The sequence below is a fragment of the Cottoperca gobio genome, chromosome 3, assembly GCF_900634415.1.
Source record: "Cottoperca gobio chromosome 3, fCotGob3.1, whole genome shotgun sequence".
Taxonomy (NCBI): domain Eukaryota; kingdom Metazoa; phylum Chordata; class Actinopteri; order Perciformes; family Bovichtidae; genus Cottoperca; species Cottoperca gobio.
The window spans coordinates 26,802,974-26,822,310 of NC_041357.1; the positions used below are offsets into that span (position 1 = coordinate 26,802,974).

At 43.2% G+C, this 19,337-nt stretch overlaps 1 protein-coding gene across 3 annotated transcripts in view; it reads right to left on the reverse strand.

Annotated features, from left to right (window-relative positions):
• The window catches only part of shf (Src homology 2 domain containing F), a 90,292-nt gene that overhangs the window by 17,996 nt on the left and 52,959 nt on the right, over positions 1-19,337 (reverse strand). For 2 of the 3 annotated variants that reach the window (XM_029455479.1, XM_029455481.1), the window contains exon 3: positions 8,190-8,405. In XM_029455479.1, coding sequence (XP_029311339.1) covers positions 8,190-8,405 — 216 coding nt within the window. Of the gene's footprint in view, positions 1-7,274; positions 7,374-8,189; positions 8,406-19,337 lie in introns of all 3 variants that reach the window. The other variant, XM_029455480.1, reaches the window with a different exon arrangement.

Sequence of the window (19,337 nt, forward strand, 5' to 3'; positions counted from 1 at the left end):
GCAACTCGCAGTGCTATTAAGAACATCTTAATGTCACTGTCCATGGTGCTGGAGATGTTACTGCAGTAGATGAAAGTAAACTAAAAACAGTGTCATCAATCTGGTTGATACTTTTGTTAGACAATACCCTTAAAGACCAAATACTAAGCTCTTATAAGCTTCTTAAAGTTTCAGAAAGAACAAATAATGCAGGTGTTGCAAAAAGAAACTACAAACAAATATAAGAACAAAATATGAAAACTCAAATAATATACTAAGAACAATGACCAGATTTGCTTCAACAAAAGGCCAAAAACTCACGTTGTAGATGAATACAATAGAAGTATGGGATAACATCGGCAAAACAGTGTTCGCCTAGACTTCCATGTATCACAGTGCTCTGAAATCCTCAATGTGACAGCTTTACTGAACATCATCAGTCCCATCAGTCATGTGAGGGCGATGGCGGTCCTTGTTTGACCCAGGAGGACGTGGGCGAGCAGCAGCAGATATTAAACAGCACTTTGGCACAGGTCAATAAGTTGAAGTTGTTTTTGTCTCCACCACTGGGGTCTTATTTCTGTAGTGTTGCTGTCGGTTAAAGTGACATTTATGTACGATCATTTCCCACAGTAGAGAAAGTTAATAACTTTGAATTAAAGATTCATTGCTAATAAGTCTGTATTTACCACTCAGCTAAGAGGAAAAGCACCTCATTATAACCATTAGTGTGTCACTGTGCTGTATTGGCTGGTGTACAGTCGGAAGAACAGCATATTGTTATGGACTCGTCAGTCTTCCACCCTACAAGGAATTGCAGCTGCTGTGGTACGGGACATGCTAATGAGAAGCAATATCTGCAGGCTAGATGAAGGAGGAAACTGGAGAATATTCAATCCGACAAGCAATTAAATAGCTAGGCCCGCGGTGTCAGGGGGATAATCTGGAGAAAAGGTGGCTGGAGGAAGGAGCTGCTTGCGGTCCACCACGATGGGAGACATGTGGGGTGGTGGGCCGGCGCGGCTGCAGGGTGGGGAACGGAGACTGAAGGTCAGAAACTCTTTGAGATAATATAACATCCACTACTTTGGGGTGAAGTAGGGGACTCTCTTCCTATGAGATTAAAAGCCTAATACTCATTTCACATTGCAGATTAGCGTGTAATTGTTTGGGGGAGCAGAAGGCTGCCTCCACTCTGCAGCCTCACTGTGAGACTATGTGAGCGAGTGCGGCTCAGATTTGCTCGGTTGCACAGCTGAATAATAGCATTTAGCATTGTGAAAATTAAGGCAGGCTGATTCAATACCCAGGTGTTTCTTTGTGTTTTTTTTACTCTGGCTGACTGGATTCTCCCTCACCTTTATAACACATTTAAAAATACTGCCAGCCCCGAGGCCTGGAATAATCATTGACTCTAGATGCCAGTTTGCTACATGGATGAATGCATCTTGTAGCATTCTGCAGGGACACATTCAAATTCAGGACCGAGGTGACAACAGCAGCACGCGAGAGATGATTTACAAATCAACCTGAAGGCTCAACACATAAACCCGTTTATAGCACATTTCCACTGATCATCAGCTCTGTGGATGGAACATGTGTTAACAACAGGTGAAGGGTTTTAGAGACTGGAAGTGAATATCGGGCAGAAACATAAATTCCACTCACTTTGTCCAAATCATGTGACTTTGTCTTTCTTTTAATTGGTTATTTAAGTGGGTAAATCTGCTCATTGCAAAGCACTTTAAGCAAAGCCTGTGTAGCACAACAAAGAGAGCCTCTGTCCAAATATATGACGATTAAATACAATTAAACTTGGATTATTGTAATTATTGGCGGCAGTGTTTGTAATTCATTTTCTTGCATGAAAAGACGCAGAAATCATGTAGAGCCAAATGAAAGAAGACTATTTCTGAGGGAATATATAAATAGATTACTACAACTTTGTCATGTCGTCTGACTGCATGTAGATCAATACGCCATCTCTCATCTGCATAATCCTCAATCTATATTAGTACACGACGCCTACTGTTGACATGGGGAAATAGGCTATTAACGATTTTAAAATCGACAAAGGACACGTCGTTCGAGTCAACTACAGAAGAATGTTAAGACTTCAAATAGGAACATTGTGTGTAGCTTTGGAGACGTTGGCAGGATGTCACGTGGACTGGACACTGCCAGGTTGAGCACCCACCTGCGGGTGGACATGCAGTCAGCTGTAAACACTGCAGCTGATTAATTATTTGTTTCACGGCCTGGATGTTGACTACAGTTCATCAAAAGAACCACAGAATACTTGAACAATGGGCAAGGGTTCCTTTATCTGTGTTTACCTTCCCTTTGTTCTCCCAGTAGCAGATCTATTTTAAGTCGAGGTATTTGTTGACCCAGGCTTTTCATTAGCCCATGGCACTTCATCACTGTAAACAGTGCAGCACCATAAATCACCAGCTATGCTTGTTTCCACCAACTCCATTTAATTTAGTTCTGCTTAATTTGGTCGGCTAATTGCATGCATATTCAGAACAAGCTGGAAGATTGCAATGTTTATGCTGCGCATTATGAGCAGAAGAGCTCGGGAAACAAAACCAGCCTTTTCTGAAGACGTGTTAGACGCCACCCAAATCATCACAGATAACAACTGTGCAATGCTCCGGGGGAACTGAAATGCCAACTCATAATTCTGCACATACTCTATCCGTCACATTATACGGTCCAGCTCATTTTTCAAACCACAGATCTGTTTTGAAAGATTGTGTATTAAAATTGAAAGTGGCAAGGCCTTTTTCATGCTCTTCTATCGTCCGGCCAGCAGGAGCTTCCAGGGGGGGGGGCTGCTTCCATACTTTGTGAGGGAGGTGTACAGTGCTGTTGTGTGTGGCCAATGTGTGTGAGTGAAGATAAGACCTGTGGCAGCGCTCGGTAAAAAGAAGGCAGGACACATTTGAGGCTGTTGAAAGAGGTCCGTCAGGAAGGTTATCAGCAGACTGTTGCTGCAGAGGCCAGAGACAGAGCTGAGGAGTGACAGACAGCGTGGGACACCAGATCTGCCTAGCAGAGAGAAACAGAGCCATGGCACCCACAAAACAGCTGGCTTTAACCCGGGGGCAAATAACCAGTGCAGGACTGTAACTGAATCAATTATTTATTTTAGGACATTAGACTTAAGCCTCAAGTTTCTGGGTCGTTAAGCCCATGAAGATTCATTAAAAAACCATAAAGCTCCCCAAGACCTGAGGGAGCAAGCTACAGCGCCTTCCCTTATCTCCTGTGTTAAATGCATGGTACCCCGCTGGCCGGGAGCCAAGTATAAGGAGTTAGTAGCAGGTAACAGAGGCCAAAGAGATTAAGTGACAATGGCTCTCGATCCCAGTCGCGCTGTGACGAGGCTCAGATTTCCGTTGGCGGCGTGGCCATGTCTGGGTGTGTGAGTGAGTGAGCGTGCCATGTGCAGAGTCAAAGCATTTGGGCTTACACTGACGGACATGCGAGCCCACATGCAGGCTTCTTCATATGGTCAAATTCTAATGTGTCTTCCTCACTCTTCACCTCGAGGCTCATCCATCACCGTCTCAGCAGCCAGGAGGGAGGCAGCAAAGAGGCTGTGGTGAGTGTGGGTTCAGCATAAAGAGTGTGTGTGTGAGGGGGGGGGGGACAGCAAGGATGAGTGATTAACCAAACGGCAAGTACACAGCCCCCCAACACCCTAACAAGGCAGGGAATTTACATACCATTGTATACCTGTCAGTAGATAGCCCAATAGTGAATAATACCGCCAGACAAAGTGTTGTGAGGAGGCGAGTGAGCAGGCAGGCAGCGACAGCCCAGGAAAAGTGTCTGCAGCAGGGAGCAATAGTCTTCTCTCCCTCCCCTATCATTAATGAAGACAAATAGTCTTTTATGCAGAAAGCATTACAATGCATCACTGTGGCGGGCGGGCGTAGGCGGCACTTTGTACTTCTCTAATCCCCCTTTCGTTCTTTTGCACCCACCGACTGGTTAAGAAAGGCTGCGCATCTTTTTGCATTATCTGTAAACACTTTGTTTGCAGACACTTTGATTTTCCACGTAATTGTTGGAATATAAACTGTGAAGGTTTTGATGAGCGCAGAAAAGTGGCTCCGAAATCCAAACGGTGAGCAGTATCATTAGTCATTGATATTACACAGCCATAAAGTGCTTCAGCAGCTTCAGGAACATAACTGTGGGAAATTGCTCTCTAGAAAGCTAACAGCACAGGGAGCTTTAGTTTAGTTTAATGACTTTTAAAAAGGCCGTCTGCCCACAGAGGTGCTTGAAATCAGTCTGAAACAGTCATCTGAAAACATTTTTATATGCCAACTTAAATGCTGACATCTGGGGACACGGCAACATCACCACATTGGCGCTCAGTAGGGCAGTATGAGCAGTCAGGAAATCACACAGGCCAAACTAAACGCTGTAAAACAATATAATAATGTGTCATCATCCTTCATAAACAGGTGGCTTATGCAATATGTTTATATCTGTTTTGATTGATTTGCGCCCTTGGTGTAGCCATAACAACTCTCACATCAAGCTCCAACAACTAGAAACAGTTCAGGAAATACACCTCTGATAATGCTGATACCACCAAACCCACATGGCCCTGATTTAAAAGAGACCAAACAATATCTAGCTGCAGGTTTCACAACAGAAAGTCAAATATAAAACTCTTAAATCCACCGTGAAATCCAATCCCAACCTGGATTCCACAACTACTTGAGCAAACATGTCCAGGCGTATCAAGCTCTAACTTAAAGTAAAGCCCATGACCTCATGACTCCAGTCTAACATTTCATAAACCCCAAGTAACCCTGCTTTGAGTGCGGACGCAAGACAATGCAATACTGCCTCTTTGAGAAATGTGATAGCGAGTATTTTTATGGCTTTAGAAAACTGATTAGATCGAAAATTCATCAACATCAGTGTTGTGGAACAGCTGTTGAGCCAGCTAATGGTGGGAGGGATGAAACAGGGATGACTGGTAAAGAGGGATTGTCAAGAGTCCTAAAGAACTGGCTCACAAGTGGACTTAAATACTGAGCAAGGTGTCATTTCTTAACATTACAGGTAAGCTGGTTGCAAAGATCAGAGCCTCAGGTGCAGGCACATATGCTCCAGCCTTGAAAGCTGGGAAACTTTCTCTAAGCCCCTTGATGTCGGGATCCAAGGCCGGTCTACACCGACACCTGCAAGAGAAACAAGCCTGTGTTGACAAGGCTCGTTTCAAAAGACGTCTTCTCATCATTCTTCCCTTTTCTGTCTTCCACATAGTGGGTAATTATTTCACAACACAAAGTGAAGATGTGTAATAAATCAAAGGACTCCATGGACTGCAGCTTTAGTCTTTGAAAGACTTATCTTTTCAATTCCCAGCCAACACTTTGACATCCAATGGAAATTAAATTAGTCATCATCAAAAGAGTGACACTATCTGTAAAAAGGGGGAGTTGAAAGAGGGATGTGTTAGTAAATAGCACCCTATACAAACTCTTCTGAGTGCTGCTTGACAGAAAAATAATGAGGGAGAGGAAAGTAATTAAGGATGCAGCATCGCTTCTTTCACTAATCAGTGGCAGAACAGTGCGACTCCTATGAAGACCTCAGCGCCAACAATACACAGAAGAAAACAGGAAACTAAAATTAAGTGACAAAGAAACACACGGAGAGTTTGAACCTGCTCTGCCTGTCAGAACTGCATCTTTTTAAAGTTTTAAAGTTTTCAAAACAAGGAAATAAATCACGTCAACTTTTCTAATTTGCTTGGAATCGTGATGGTATCTTTAAGTAAGGAGGTACAGGAGGTTGGTACTGCTCATAACATGCAGGTTTGCACTAAATACTCCCTCAAGCCTCTTGTTGGTCTACCACTAATGAGATGGATGAGCTACAAGGTAATGCCACATAAGAGACTTTACACGCACTTAAACATATTACATACTACAGTGAAGTCCAGTTCACATCTGCCTCTCTACACTCTACCACTGCTGGTGACGTCTCAACTAAGTTATATTAAAAAGAAAAATATTTGCCGTTAGCTGGAAATTGATAAAAAATGTATTAAGATCAAGAAAATTCCCTTATATACAAATACATTCCCTGTTGCTGCTCTTATAAAGTCCTTGGATGGATTTGCTCTATTATTGATGGTCTATGAAAGTTTGAGGTTTTTGTATAAGACATGTTTCGATGTTGTACATTCAAGCTCAGTGGTACCGTATAATAGTTCATTAATAAGCCTCGACATCACTGTATAGAAACTTTTGACCACATCGGTGTGTGAACGTACTTTCATTTTACCATCTTTAACTACCAATCAGCAGCTAAACACCCCTGTGGTTTCATCCTGCGCTCATCCTTTCTACTAATACATCTTGCTTTATTGAAATGCCATAAATAGAATGCAGTGCTCCCACAGCAAACAGAAGGGAAATGAATAGAGACATACAATAGAGGAATACATGGAGAGAAAAGAATGAACAAGAAAATAGAATTTGATCAAAACATAATGAAGAAAATGTCCATTATTTTCATATTGTGTCTCGCTCTGTGAGATTACATTTACACTTCGGTAAAGCTCGATTACTCTTCCAAGTGTAAAAACTAATCACAAACTTGGCAACTTATTTTCCCAGCTGTATTCCACAATGTGGGCCAATGCTCATTTTTAATGGCTTCTTTCATTCAGCTGTAATTAAAAGAGGTTCATTCATTGAAGGTCCTTATGAGCTGACTCACGTTTGTGTGCTGAACATTCCCACAGAATTAAACACAATATTTCAGTGTTTTTCTGCAGTGTTAATTATTATCTTTCCACAGCGTCGGTGGAGTCAACAGAGTCACTCACTTCGGCCTGTGCACCGGTCACTCAAGTGTAAACTGCAAGGCTGATTTAAAGTATATTTATAAAGTGGCACTGGGCAACGACACTAGCAGCATCCTGATCATGCTTCCAAAGCACAGGTGATTCGCATTTGAAGTGGGTGACCTTTTGTCAACATACTGTGCGGCTAAATTTGAATTTGAGAAATTAGGGCTTGCATGATAATTTTTGCAGTGTTTACCAAAACTTACAACCTCTAATTTACCTGCAAAACACACTTGTATGAACAATTCTGAAGGACATTTCTAACCTGCGTGCTGAGGATTTAAGTAAGACATAAACCCCTAAACAGCAAGATTCAGTGTAACCCGTAAGGTTCAGGCATCAAAGTCTAAGATGAATATACAGACAAACAAGAGACACTCCCCAGCCCCGTCTCCAATGGTACCTGTGAGGGATTTAGAGTTGCAGTCCTTTCCTCCGTGGGGACCTGATCCAGTGCCACTTACAGAACCCTCGTAGCTAATGCAGTCATAACAAAGCAGAGCTGTTCAAGGATAAAAAGAAAAATATAAAGAGAAAAGGGGCGATGAAAAATAAGAGTCATGGGTTGCTGATTTCCTTTTATTATAACGAGTCTATTTTAATTTGGGGTGCACTATTTATATTCCAAAGCCATATTCTTTCCAGGAACAGCCCTGTTTCATGTTATGGCTGTGTTAGCCATGCTGAAGCTCTCAAACCACAGCGACTACCTGCACCTACATGCACCTGCACAACCATTCATGCCACCCGGAGCAGCACAAGTATAATCTTAGTTTAAACAGGCAGCCGTTGGATCAAAACAGCAAACAGTAGACTGGACACCTGCAAGTGAACTTAGCGGGTGCTTTGACAGAGGCAGAGAAAAGAAGCGTTAACAGGGAGTTTAAAGCAGCAGCAGCAGAACCCTCACAACCTGACAGAAGCCAAAGTCAAATGTGTTAGAGCCGGAAAAACAGACATCTGGGTTAGTAAAGCAGGAGATAAACAGTTTCAGATTGCATAGTGTTAAACGCTTGATATTTAAATAAGGCAACCCTCACAGAAATGCAGTCATCTCTAAACTGGATTAGTTTACATGGTCACTGTCTGAGCTTTTGACAACAGTACAAAGAGTATATACCAGAAAGGATTTTTGCAATATTTAAAAATAGAAACGTCTTTCGATTAGTATTCACAAAGCTTGTACTCCTATAATGATTCTGCAAGATAGAGCAAAGCATGGAGGATGTGTATTTCTCCCATCAAAGTCATTTAGTTACTGATTTGTTTTAGCTACTTCTCCTCGTGTCATATATTATGTTGGTGGTTATTTTTGTACCTGCAAAGGCTTTGGAAATCCTCTCTTTCTTCCACTCCCAGGGTTGGTCATACTCCTCAGGGGGTCGCTCGTCATCCTGGGGCAGCCGACTCTCTCTGGGGCAGCGCATGTCAGGGTCACAGTCTCCGCCGTTCTCGGCTGGCTCATACGGCGTGTCGTACAGGGGCAGCTGCCTCCCTGGTCCTTCCTTAGGTCCTCGCCCCCCAGATCGTATTTCTACAAACAAGGAGAAAGACTGGTCGTTAATGCTGGGTTTCTGTCATAAAACTTTATAGATGAAAATGCCTCCGAGGGGCAAAAACACCATCGGCATATGAGAAATGAGGATTTATGACAGCACTTACAAAACACTAAAGCAACACATTTTGTAAATCCTGACTTGCACATTTCTTGTAGCCTGTAGCATATGATGCATGTTTGGTGATATTTCAACGGATTCAACTGGGAGACAAAATATTCTCAAACTCACATGTTCAGCTTCTTGCATGCTTGTTGTTATGTGGCTGCATTCACAGCCAATGACAGTTGCAGGTTAAAGTGCACTAATTGTCTATCAGGCTAAAGAGTTGATTTGCTTTGCTCTATCTTAAAATGAGAAGCCTGCTGTAAGCCCAGCAACAATGTCAGCGGTTATGGCTGGAATGGAACGATTCCTGGAATAAACTGAACATGGGCAAAAAACGAGTTCTTGTGCCGAGGAAAACATCGTCCACTGAAGTTGTCCATAAGTTGCCCAGTGTTGCACTGCCTGAATGACGACATCAGATGGCTATGCTACAGGTACTGTGTTCACAGGCCCTCAGGACAAATGAATGGATGCTGGGCATCTCTCACCCTCATTTTATATCCCAAATGCCACACCAGCAACGGTGCGGAAGTAACGCATCTAAATGTTGTGAGGAGGTGCGAGAGGTATAGAAGGGGCCTCTTACATGTAGTGAATGATAGTGACAGTTTGCTGTTGTAGAACAACTGATGACAGAAGCGGAAAGCAGAAGAGAGTGTTGAAATAAGGTGTAAAGAGGGGGGGCCTGGGGGCCTGAGCACCTGCAAAAGCACATAGTGTAACCCCCCCTGAGTACAGAAAGATCACCTCTGAGCAGCCCTGCCCCCGGCTGCACATGCCTTCTGTCAGAACAGAGATGAAGAGAAAGCACAAACTTTTTTTTAACCTTGTTCCCACGATGTCCCACCCAAAGAAATATATACACCTATAACACTACACTAATAATTTACTGCTGACTTTGCTATTCTTAGAGCCGTAGCAGTGGTAGGGCTGTTCCTCCTGGCAATCAGGGTTATAGTTATAGATGTCATGCTTTGCACTTAAGCACCGAGTGGTCATGTGATGGAGTCTTGCTTGAGTATACTTCAGGATGAACAGTCTTCTGGAATAACATACTTAATCGTTAATTGAGTAGGCAGTACATTAGAAAGCAATTTCGAACACAGCCGTACTTAAGCCCTGCAAAATTCCTCACGATGGACAATTTTCATATACCTTTAAAAACCTGAGATGGAGGAAGGCGATTTCCTCCACAGTATAAAACAATATATATATTATATAAATATTCTACTCAACAGCTTGAAGCACAACCTCTCAAAAAGCAGCTACTTTGCAACGTGTGCCACTCAACCAAAGATAGACAGCGAGGAATGACTCGCTGTGCCAGGAAATAAATCGTTGGACCAAAAAGCTACTAGTCCCTCAAAGTGGGGGGCAAAATCATCTACTATAGTGGTTGGGCAAAAACAAATGATGGCAGACGGGCTCCTCAGTACATGCACCAGTAAATACTTCCTGGAACAAATCCACCATCTCTGGTTTGTCTGCTGTTTGATTCTTTCTACAGCATACATTTAAAATCATGAGTTAGACAGACACAGCCTTGAAGGATGCCTGGTCGCTGTATGAGATATTTAATCTCATACAGCTGCCAGGCTTATCTCAAACATTTCAAAGAGGCTGTGAAAATCACGTTTCTGAGAAAAAATAGTGAATCAGCACATCAAAAAAAAAAACATTTTAACATTTCAAACTGCTGCCTGAATATGACTTTCTCCATATAAAATGTGTACATACGTTCAGAATCATGAATCCGCTGCATATGTTCATGTTTTTTTAATTCATTTTTAGCTAAACTAGGATGCATGCAAACCATTTTATTCTCCATGTAAGGAGGTGAAATAGACCTGACTCCTAATGAAGCATCGTGCCCTTGAGAACTCTCCTCTTCTCCCTTTCCCTCCGCCTCCTCCTCCGCCTCCTCCTCCGCCTCCCCTCTCCAATCTCCCTTTACTCATATGAAGTTGTTAGCAGCCTGCACCCTTCCTCCTGGGCCACATGAAGCTGTTAGTGGCCAGCACCACCATAGAGTAATGCAATGTGAAGAGAATGAAATATTATGCCATACTACTGCATAATTGCCTCTTAGCCCAAGGGAGCTCTTGCGGAAAAATGAGCAATGCGTGGAGCCTAATGGAGCTACCCGCCGGTGGTGGTGGTGGTGGTGGTGGAAGCGGGGGGGTGGAGTGAGGTGAGGTTGCCAAGTCCCGTATCTCAGCATAATCCCGCATTAGGCAAACTCGCACTCTTTGATCTAGCAGTTAAAAGACTTGGTATTACGAGATTCTGGCATGATTAGGTCCTACCTCCCCCGCAGAAGAACAAATAGCTCTGGAAGAGGGTGAAAGAAGCAAAGGGAGGCTGCCAGAGGAGGTAAAATGAGAGTGGGATGGGAGGAGGGTATTACTGGTGGGGTGGCGAGTAAATCTTTTGGGAAGAACCCTTTAAATGGAGGCACGTTGCCTTCCATAAACTGCTGCGGTGGATTGAGACTCCCTGCTAGCTCCCAGGAATGAGGCCTCGTGTGTCGTTGACCTTCTTCCCATCGTCTTTTTTTATTTTAAATGATTTCCTTCCATCCGTCACTATTTTCTTTACCTCCGTCAGCTCCTGTTAAGGCATGCTTGGTAAAATGGGTGGGGATACATCTGTCTAGGCAAATTACAGTGATTGGCATGACAGTGGGGTTGCATGTTGCAACACAGCTGCAGTCTATCTCCTGTCTTTGACCTCTACTCTCTGTTTAGGATCAGAGGTCAGACACCGCACCCTTCCTTGATCAGCCTCGTACCTCCCCCTCCCCGGATGTCAGAGTTCCTGTCCAGATGCTGCATTTCCTCTCTTATGCTTTTTGCCCCTCGCTTACTTAGCTTTCACAACCCCGACATTCATACCCGAAAAGCATGCAATGTTCCACCTATTGTCCAAATATTTTACAGAAAGGTGAAGAAAAGGAGATTTTAAAAAGGCCACTTATGCAGCTAGAAGCTGCTTCAAAGTTTTGAGTGCTGCAAGTATTTTAAGAAACAATTAAACATCTAGAAAGTGTGCCACACTCCACTGGGCTTCAACAGTCATGTAGCGGCAGCAGCAGCACTGACCACAGCCATCTGTTTAGTGCCACTAAAAGAAGATGTGTGTGTGTGTGGGGGGGGGGGGGGGCAGCAGAGCATACAGCTGAAAAACCAAACAGCTGCATTTGAGCTACAAACCCTCTTACCCTAATGAGAAAAGACACGGATACTGGCTGTTATAACTCAACAGTTGAATGTAGGTTTGCACATGCAAGTAAAAAAATCAGAAGAGGAGAAGCACTAATCTTTGAAAGAAGTGACGGCTCCAGTCTTTGTTATCATCTTCCTCTCTGGTTCATGAACCCGAGAGATTAATCCTGTGGGAGAGGAGCCCAATAGGAGCCCTCTGGACCTATCATCACAGCCGTGCCCATGGCAGGCAGAGTGCTCTGGATTAAATCAAAAACATTAACAGCAACCAACCTGGCAGCCGCATCCTGCTGCACATAAAGGACTGCCTGAGCCATCCAGCCCTCATCCTCCAGACCAATCCTGTCTTACTCGTCCTCCTCCTCCATTATTACCAACAAGTGATTGCGTTTGCAAGAAAGTAGCAAACAACTGCATAAATGTGTTTTTATTGCAAGGCTAAAGCTTCAAATATGTAAAGGAAAAACACATTTATCTGCCTCTCTGGTTGACTGCCACCCACTCCTATGGAGCCAGGAGACAATTTGCTGCTGCAAGCGCCTGCAGAGGCACAGTGAATATCTGGATTTGATTGAGGGGATCCTTTGTGCACTAGTGAAGGATTAAATGCGATTGACTTTACACCCCATGAAAACAATGGCCAGAAAATACTCAGGCTTCAAGGATGTACTCCCCGAGCTCAGTCACTCTTAAAGAATACCTGAACCCCTGTTGTCACTTCAGAGAGGTGATCAACAAGGTGGATCTCCATCTGAAGACGATGACAACATACACATGAGGGAAATGGGTAACTGTGTTTACATTATAGTAAAATACTCGATACTATTTTTTTGGAAGTCTGTATAATACGATTAGTCGGCCAGGACATCTCTGCAGCCCTACGATACGGTATTTTGATATTACATATTGCGATTTTGAGAAAATTTGATGAATTGTTCAGCCCTAATTCAAACACATTAATTACATTACATAGTGCGGAGCTGCAAGTGAATGCATGTTGTAACCTTAGCCATCTGTGATCTGTAAATCTTGTTGCGTGACAAAGACACACGTTCAGGAAGGCTGCAGCAGGGCTCATATGTAGCAGTGAGACTTTTCTGTAGCTTTGAGTTCATTCGGTTTGATTGTCCAGGTCTGTGAAGAGTGAACAGGGTCGATGTCGTGGCGGCAGTCAGCGATTTGAGCTATATCGGGGGCCACCCACAGGTATTGTGTGTCAGTCAGAGAGCTGGCTGACAAGGGAAGGTGTTTGCTCCTTGACCCGTGGCGGCCTGCTGCTGAGTGGCTTTCTGCTTAGTGACTAGAGCTGAGAGGCGGCTTTCTTCGCAAACTATTCCCCAAAGACTTCTGGGAGAATAGTTACGATAAGCAAAGACAAAACAACCCTGTCAGCTTTGTGTTCAAATCTCGCCCCAATTTTGATTTCATTTTCATGTCTCAGTGTTTTTGAAGGAACAAAAGAAGACAAAAGGAATAAATTATCATGTGTGCTTCTGTCATACGTCTTTTTGTTTTGTTTTTTTACAGCCTTCAAAATTTCAACATTTTATACTTGATTTGATATTTAGAGACAATTTATAAACTGTCTGCAATCAATAAGCTTTGATTCGCCCATTTCTTTCTCTGAACATGACAGGTTTGTCCATTTTCAAGGTTTCTGTACTCGTGTGTCTGTGTGCTGCTGCATCTCCATCAGCCTCCTGCAGACAGAATAAAAGCAGCCATGCCGTTTGTTCTCTCCGTCTCCTTATACCTCCTGGCTCACACTGTGCCCAGCTTGCGGTGGGTACCGGGTACACTCCGAGGTCTCTGCCTGCCTGTCTGTCACACGGATACATATACTTTTGGGAAGCCTGGAAGCCAAAGCTCAGACAGTCTACTCATGCTTGGCCCAGAGATGAGAGTATTTTGGGTCTTGCAGCACTATTTTTGGGTTTTTGCTTTCTTCTGAATGCCTTTCTGTTTCAGTTGAAAAACATATTTGTTGACGGACAAAGGCGCATTATGAAATAATGTTAGGAAATCTATCTAAACGGTGTTTTAAACAAGCCACAAAGGTGTATCCATTTGTTCAAGGACAGGATATAGAAACAGAAAATCAAGAACATTAAAAAAAGATTGTGCAGCCAGTTGCATGTAATATCCGAGTGAAGGCATGCCTGTGTGGGAGTGTGCACTTGTGTATGAGTAAATGTGCAGTTTCCCCAGATGTCCTGAGGGAATAGAAGCTGAATGGTGTCTTCCACAATACACTGACATGTATATGGACTAATTCCCTTACTGGAGCAAGAGTAAGCCTAAGGAGACCACAAAAACAACGCAAAAAACAAGAGGGAGGCGGGTGATGATGGAAGTAAGCCAGACAAAGTAACAGAGAGACAGAGACAGAGAGGAAGAGAGGGGAGCGTCGGAGCGAGACTGTGGGGATGTACGACCAAAAAAAAGAGACAAAGAGAGACAGCGAGTGAATAGAAAAAGGGAGGGAAAATGGAAAATTAGAGACAGGCAGGTGATGCAAGTTTGTCACAGAGGGAGAAATAAACAAAGAGACTGCGACAGGAAGTCGAGGAGAGTGATGAGAAGAGAGAGTGGGAGAAACAGACACAAGGAGAGAGTGGCAAGAATAATAAATATGCACAGCAGTGAAGGTCTCTCTGTATTCAGCAGATAATGAACACACATCACTTGAAAGCTCACTACTGATGAAAATAACCTGTTATGTGATTTATGAGTTGCAGACCACTGATTCTGCAGTAAACTTTATTGCATTAGAATCATGCTTTCCAAATCATTTTCATGTTGCAACTCTTCAACGTAGCTTTCTTGGTTCTTGGGTGTAATCCCTGTTGCTAGTGTTGGGAAATCCATAGTACGCTTGTGTACAAAACAAGACTGATGTAAGTATGGTATCCGCAAATCAGCATGCTCACAATGATGCTCACTAGCATGTTGATACTCAGCAGGGACAACGTTAGTACCATCTTAGTTTAGCATGTTAGCATAATGACAATAATGAGAAAAGAGGGTCATTAGTTGTGCAGGTTTTTGGGTATAAACCATTAACAATTCGTTCTCTGGGGACCCTGAACTTCTGCACCAAATGACCTAACAATCCACCAAACAGTCAACACAAGCCCCAACCTGCTTGTGACATCACCTGGGAACCATGAATGTCTATACAATATTTTAAAGGACAAGTCAACACTTTGCTGTCAAGGGATCATCAACATCATTTAAATGAATTATCTAGGAAACTACCAGATTTTGTGGCAATCCATCTTATAGTTGTCAAGATATTTCACACATGTCAACCAGGGGATCACACTGACATCCCTGGAGCATGCCACTAGCATGGCTAAAAACAGATGCTGAATTCAACTTTGAAACAGCAGGAGGTCAAGACAGACAAGCTTAAAATGGAATTAAGTTTCCCGTTATCATTGAAAGGATTGCTAATTACCAAAGTCAGACATCCAGTAATGAGTAATTAACTGGATTTGCTGTCAAACATGGGATAATGTAGCATCCCTTGAGGGACCCCCTGTGATTTGATGCTGCCTGGCTGTGTAACACGGCAATGCTTCACCTATGTAAATGCCTTTCCTCTGCAGGGCCACTGCATGGACGGTGGCATTGATCCTATGTGGAGCACAAGTGCAATTACAGCTCGTTAGGACTGAGGTGAAAGCTCATTAATAGGAGATGAATGAGGACAGCGGCTTGGAAAGGTGCCCGTCTACCTACATGAATCACAGGAGAGTCCTCGCAGCTAACTTGTGCAACTCTACAGTGAACAAACAAAAACACGAGCAGTAGATCAGCATAATGACAAGGCAACACAAGTACAGATGCGATTAGTCATTTGCCGTTGCTGTCAATTGCACTGCAGTAATAGAAATTCCATTTGGACGACGGTCAAACACAGAGAAGCTGGAATCTTTTCGCGACACGCAGTGAGGAGGACTTAATGTGAAGCAGTGACAGGCTGCTTGGCTGACGCTGTTGGATGCAGAGGGTCCCAGAGCCTTGTGGGAGTGAAGCTATTTTTCTCTAGGCTGTGGTTCTGAGCTGTGCCTGCTCTGTGGCTATTGTTGCTGTGCTGAGATAAGACTGGCGGTGGATTAGAGGAGAGTGCAACCAGAGTTCAGGTTGTGTATGGTTGCTGGAAGGAGAACACAGCATTGGAATGGGATTGGTTCTGGGAAGGGGAATGGGAAGAGTAGAGGAGATATACGGAGGAGAGGAGAAAGGAAAGAAGAGTCTTGCCAGTGAGTGCCTCTTGTCGTGATGCCTAATCTGCCTGTGCGGTCGCAGAGGAAGGGGACAGGCGAGTCTGATGACACGTGGACGTGGCTATGATGAATGGTCACTTCATGCCCCCACCTCATAGGGGGCAATAGCCCATTAATGGTCATAGGCCTTCGGCAAAGAACCACTTGCACCCCCCACCTTTTCACTGCTTCAACCTTCAACTGGCTAACATTCCCTCAGGGGAAGTGAAGACTGCTCATATACTCTTCACTGTGGGGAACAGAATTGAGAAAGATATGACATTGTGCCAATTTGTGGCACAATGGGAGCACTGTAGAAAAAAGCTTTAGTATTATACGGACAGGGGTCAGACAGAGTTCATGTGTGTATGAACATACAGCAACCACACATATTAGCATTTTAGCTTGAAGAACGCCTGAGAAAGCAGAGTATGTTAACATGTTAGAAGTCAACACTGTCAGTAGCTCCTGAATGTGGGATATTTCAGTACAAGCACAACATCAACCTGGTGCTTGGATCTCCAACGACTTTCCTCAACAGCCATCTGCAGAGCTACGACTCAAAGAAAGCCGACACACAGCTGTACACTTAAATAGACGCCTTGCTGCGAGTAGGGAAGAATCTCACACTTTTGAGTCTATGCATCTTTCTTCGTCGTTTTTCCTTATTGAGAGATAATCTGATAATCTCTCCCTGCAGCACAACAATGCAGACAGAAGCCGCAGCCGAGAAATCTGTCGGAAATTAAGTTCTATCAATTCCACGCTGAGCAGAGCTGACAGTCACTGTGCTCTCCTTGGGCTGTCTCTCATTAGCGGGGATGGATGCGTGCTGAAACTCTGACATGTTTTACTCTCAAACTGGGTTAAAAACAGAGGACAGCAGCAAATCCTTTCCTTGTTGCAACATTACACAACCTGAACTGTGTATGACCTCAGTTTTACTATTTGTAATACGACGGTAAGTCTAAACTCTCGAGGCTCTTACAAATACACCCCGACAGTACTTTAAAAATGAAGCATAATGGCACTCATACTATTCCTGAACTTCAAAGTCAAGGCTCATTATAAAGCATAAAATGAGGATGAAACTGCAGCAAATTAGAGAAAAAACTGTGTAACTAGTTCAACAGAGCAGCATAAATATTCATTATGCCAACAAAAAAAAGAGAAACAGTTGCATCTTCGGGCTAAAAGGGAAGCAGATAGGGAGACGTTGGGACGCTTGCTATTGATTTGTTCCCTTTATCCGAGAAGGCTACTTATGCTGGAGCGGTATTGTGACCAGTTTACCAATCCTTCCAGTCCACAGGACGTGCATGTCCTCGGGGAACCGTGCATTATAGGCCTCTGGCAATGCAAATAGTTACACAGCAGTGACCTCGCTCTTTTTCTACGTGTGTGCTGTTTTGACCTTCAGATGAGGGCAGTCTCTCGGTAGGCGGTCCCCACATGACTGTACGTGGAGTAGGTAAATACAGTAAGGGTGGATTACCTTTGTAAACTGCCAACAGTGTTTACACGACTGCGTGTGACCTGATCCCCGTCACCTGTCGTCTGAGCGGACAAAACACAACATGACCGTAAACAGATTAAACAATGGGAAATACTGACGCGCCTTCGTACCACAGGAGAGAAAGAGCCTCGGCTGGATGCTTTACAAAAGGGTTTCTAGCCACTCAGTTAAAATGCAACAGCGTAACATCGCTTGATAAAAGTTATGTCTACTTTTGCAAAATATGGTATTCAACTTTTTTTAAATGGTAGGAGGCTATGTGTGTCCTTGGCTCACAAGATGGATTAACTTCTAAAGACTGGAACTTCTTTATGGACATATAAATATAATGAATGAAGGACATACAGCGCTTTGAAACTCAAGCATTTCTCTAGTGACACAACATGTACCATAATGCAGCATTTTATTCAGCTTCAGACTCTATAAAAAGTATATAATATACAGCCAGACATGTGGCTCCAATTCCATATTGTGAGACTGGATAGTGTTAATTTATTTTTCATGTTCCTCACATAATTCACACATGCATACACAACAGTACTCGTGTACAGTTGCTCCACTGCATCCAGTCCAACTCTCAGATATGAGACACTGCAATTAGCCACACTCTGTACAAGTGTCTGGCTACAGCTCGAGGCTGTATTGTTGTCTACTCCAGCTTAGCTTCATGTGCACTCTGTCTAAACACACAGTGTTACTTTACTGTCAGTGAAATAGAGGATATAAAAAGTCCTCATATTTCCTCCCCTCATGTGTATCACCCACATGCCAACCAGTTGGCACATATATGCTAACCGAGCTCCATGCAGGTGCAGCTGAGTGCAGACCTGTCCTTATACAGAACAGACTGGAAGTACGAACTCACAGTAGCAGATGGTCATTTGCATTATTTTCTTCTGCACCACCGTGGCTCTGAGGAGATGGGAGATATGCAGAGTGTTGAGTTCAACTTTACCCACTTTCAAGATGCTTGGAGAGGGGAATTAGTCTGAAGAGGTCATTCTGATGACCCTGATTAAAATGCACAAGCCAAAGCGTGATCGTCTCACAACAAAGCTTTTATATTACAGGTGTTAGTGGAGTTTTTCAGTTTTAGAAGCTTGTTTTTATATTGCTTTCTGTAAAAAGCAAAAGAAAATCATTGTTTTTCTCGGAAATCCTACCCGTGCTGATTATTATCTCCCATTTGTTCACTGGCTATAAACCCATCATAAATATTGCAGCTGGTGTGTGAAAGACATTTATTGAATTTTGTTTTTATTAAACCCTTCCTGTTGTCATTCATATTATTTTATTACATTGTCTTACCCCTGACATGTCATTGCTTTCATAAGCTACTTGATTGATTTGTCATGCAGTAACAAAATCCAAATTTTAGATCCCTTGTTGGCATTTAAGTCAATATTTGAGAACACTGCATGGCAAGATGCATAATCTTTTACAAAGGATGCGTTTCGGAAATTTCATTAGTGTTTCACATGGCTCACTGTTAATCAAAGGGCTTTAAAATTCATGGGGAGTGCCTCCATATCAATACTGCTGAGCACCTGTCCCCGAGGAGTAAACAAGACACGACACAACAGCAAGCAAAAAGAAAGGATGTCATTTCTATTGTCAGGAATACATTTAAACACTGTTGTGAATCTATGTTGTTTGGCCAACTGAGGCTGATTTATTAGTAAACTCCTCAACAATGATGTGTACTTATGGTGACATAAAACCCAAAAGAGAGAACAAAAAACACAAATCCTGCTTGCGATGTGTGTGTATCATGACAGCGTGTATCAAACA